Source organism: Anarrhichthys ocellatus, unplaced genomic scaffold, assembly GCF_004355925.1.
Source record: "Anarrhichthys ocellatus isolate YVR2014 unplaced genomic scaffold, GSC_Weel_1.0 scaffold6965, whole genome shotgun sequence".
Classification (NCBI taxonomy): domain Eukaryota; kingdom Metazoa; phylum Chordata; class Actinopteri; order Perciformes; family Anarhichadidae; genus Anarrhichthys; species Anarrhichthys ocellatus.
In genome coordinates this window covers 1-954 of record NW_022286939.1, presented here as the reverse complement: position 1 = coordinate 954, position 954 = coordinate 1, and the positions used below count along the sequence as shown (strand labels likewise).

Genomic DNA, 954 nt, shown 5'->3' with positions numbered 1-954 from the left:
TTATCTTTTTGCTCCTTTGTTGTCTGATTTAAATGAGTTACCAAACATGTTCTTCCTGTTTTTATATCCATCTTCTACGATATATGCAATGATGCATTTCTGTAGATCAAACCAGCCAACAGGAAATACAGGAGGTACAATGCAACATACACATGAATGCAGCAGTAATATCAAGCCAGAAACATCAGCTATAACAATAAAACATTTTACTAATCAATCAATATTTTTACTTTAACTACTGATAATACTTAAATACCTTTACTTTAGTAAGGTTTTTAATGCAGGACTTGCAGTGGAGTATTTTCACAGTGTGGTATTAGTACTTTTACTGCAGTAGAGGATCTGAATACCTCTTCCAGTGGTAGTACTGCGTGATTACTGATTCTGTCCTCAGTCTGACCAGTGCACGAGTCTTCAGGGATTCCTGATCTTCCACAGCTTCGGGGGCGGTACCGGCTCTGGTTTCACCTCCCTGCTGATGGAGCGTCTCTCTGTAGACTTCGGCAAGAAGTCCAAGCTGAAGTTCGCCATCTACCCGGCTCCCCAGGTGTCCACCGCTGTGGTGGAGCCGTACAACGCCATCCTGACCACCCACACCACCCTGGAGCACGCTGACTGCACCTTCATGGTGGACAACGAGGCCATCTACGACATCTGCCGCAGGAACCTGGACATTGAGCGCCCGTCCTACGCCAACCTGAACCGGCTGATGAGTCAGATCGTGTCCTCCGTCACGGCCTCCCTTCGTTTTGACGGAGCCCTGAACGTGGATCTGACGGAGTTCCAGACCAACCTGGTGCCCTACCCTCGAATCCACTTCCCTCTAGTCACCTACGCTCCGATCATCTCAGCGGAGAAGGCCTACCACGAGCAGTTAACCGTGGCAGAGATCACCAACGCCTGCTTTGAGCCAGCCAATCAGATGGTGAAGTGTGACCCTCGCCACGGTAAATA

General features: G+C 48.4%; 1 protein-coding gene across 1 annotated transcript; it reads left to right on the top strand.

The window, feature by feature from the left end:
* Positions 1-21: 21 nt before the first annotated feature.
* Positions 22-947, top strand: LOC116380373 (tubulin alpha-8 chain-like; the record flags this gene model as incomplete). Its single annotated transcript, XM_031842299.1, has 1 exon — positions 22-947. A coding segment is annotated over exon 1 (469 nt), but the record flags the coding sequence as incomplete, so codon positions are not given.
* Positions 948-954: the final 7 nt, after the last annotated feature.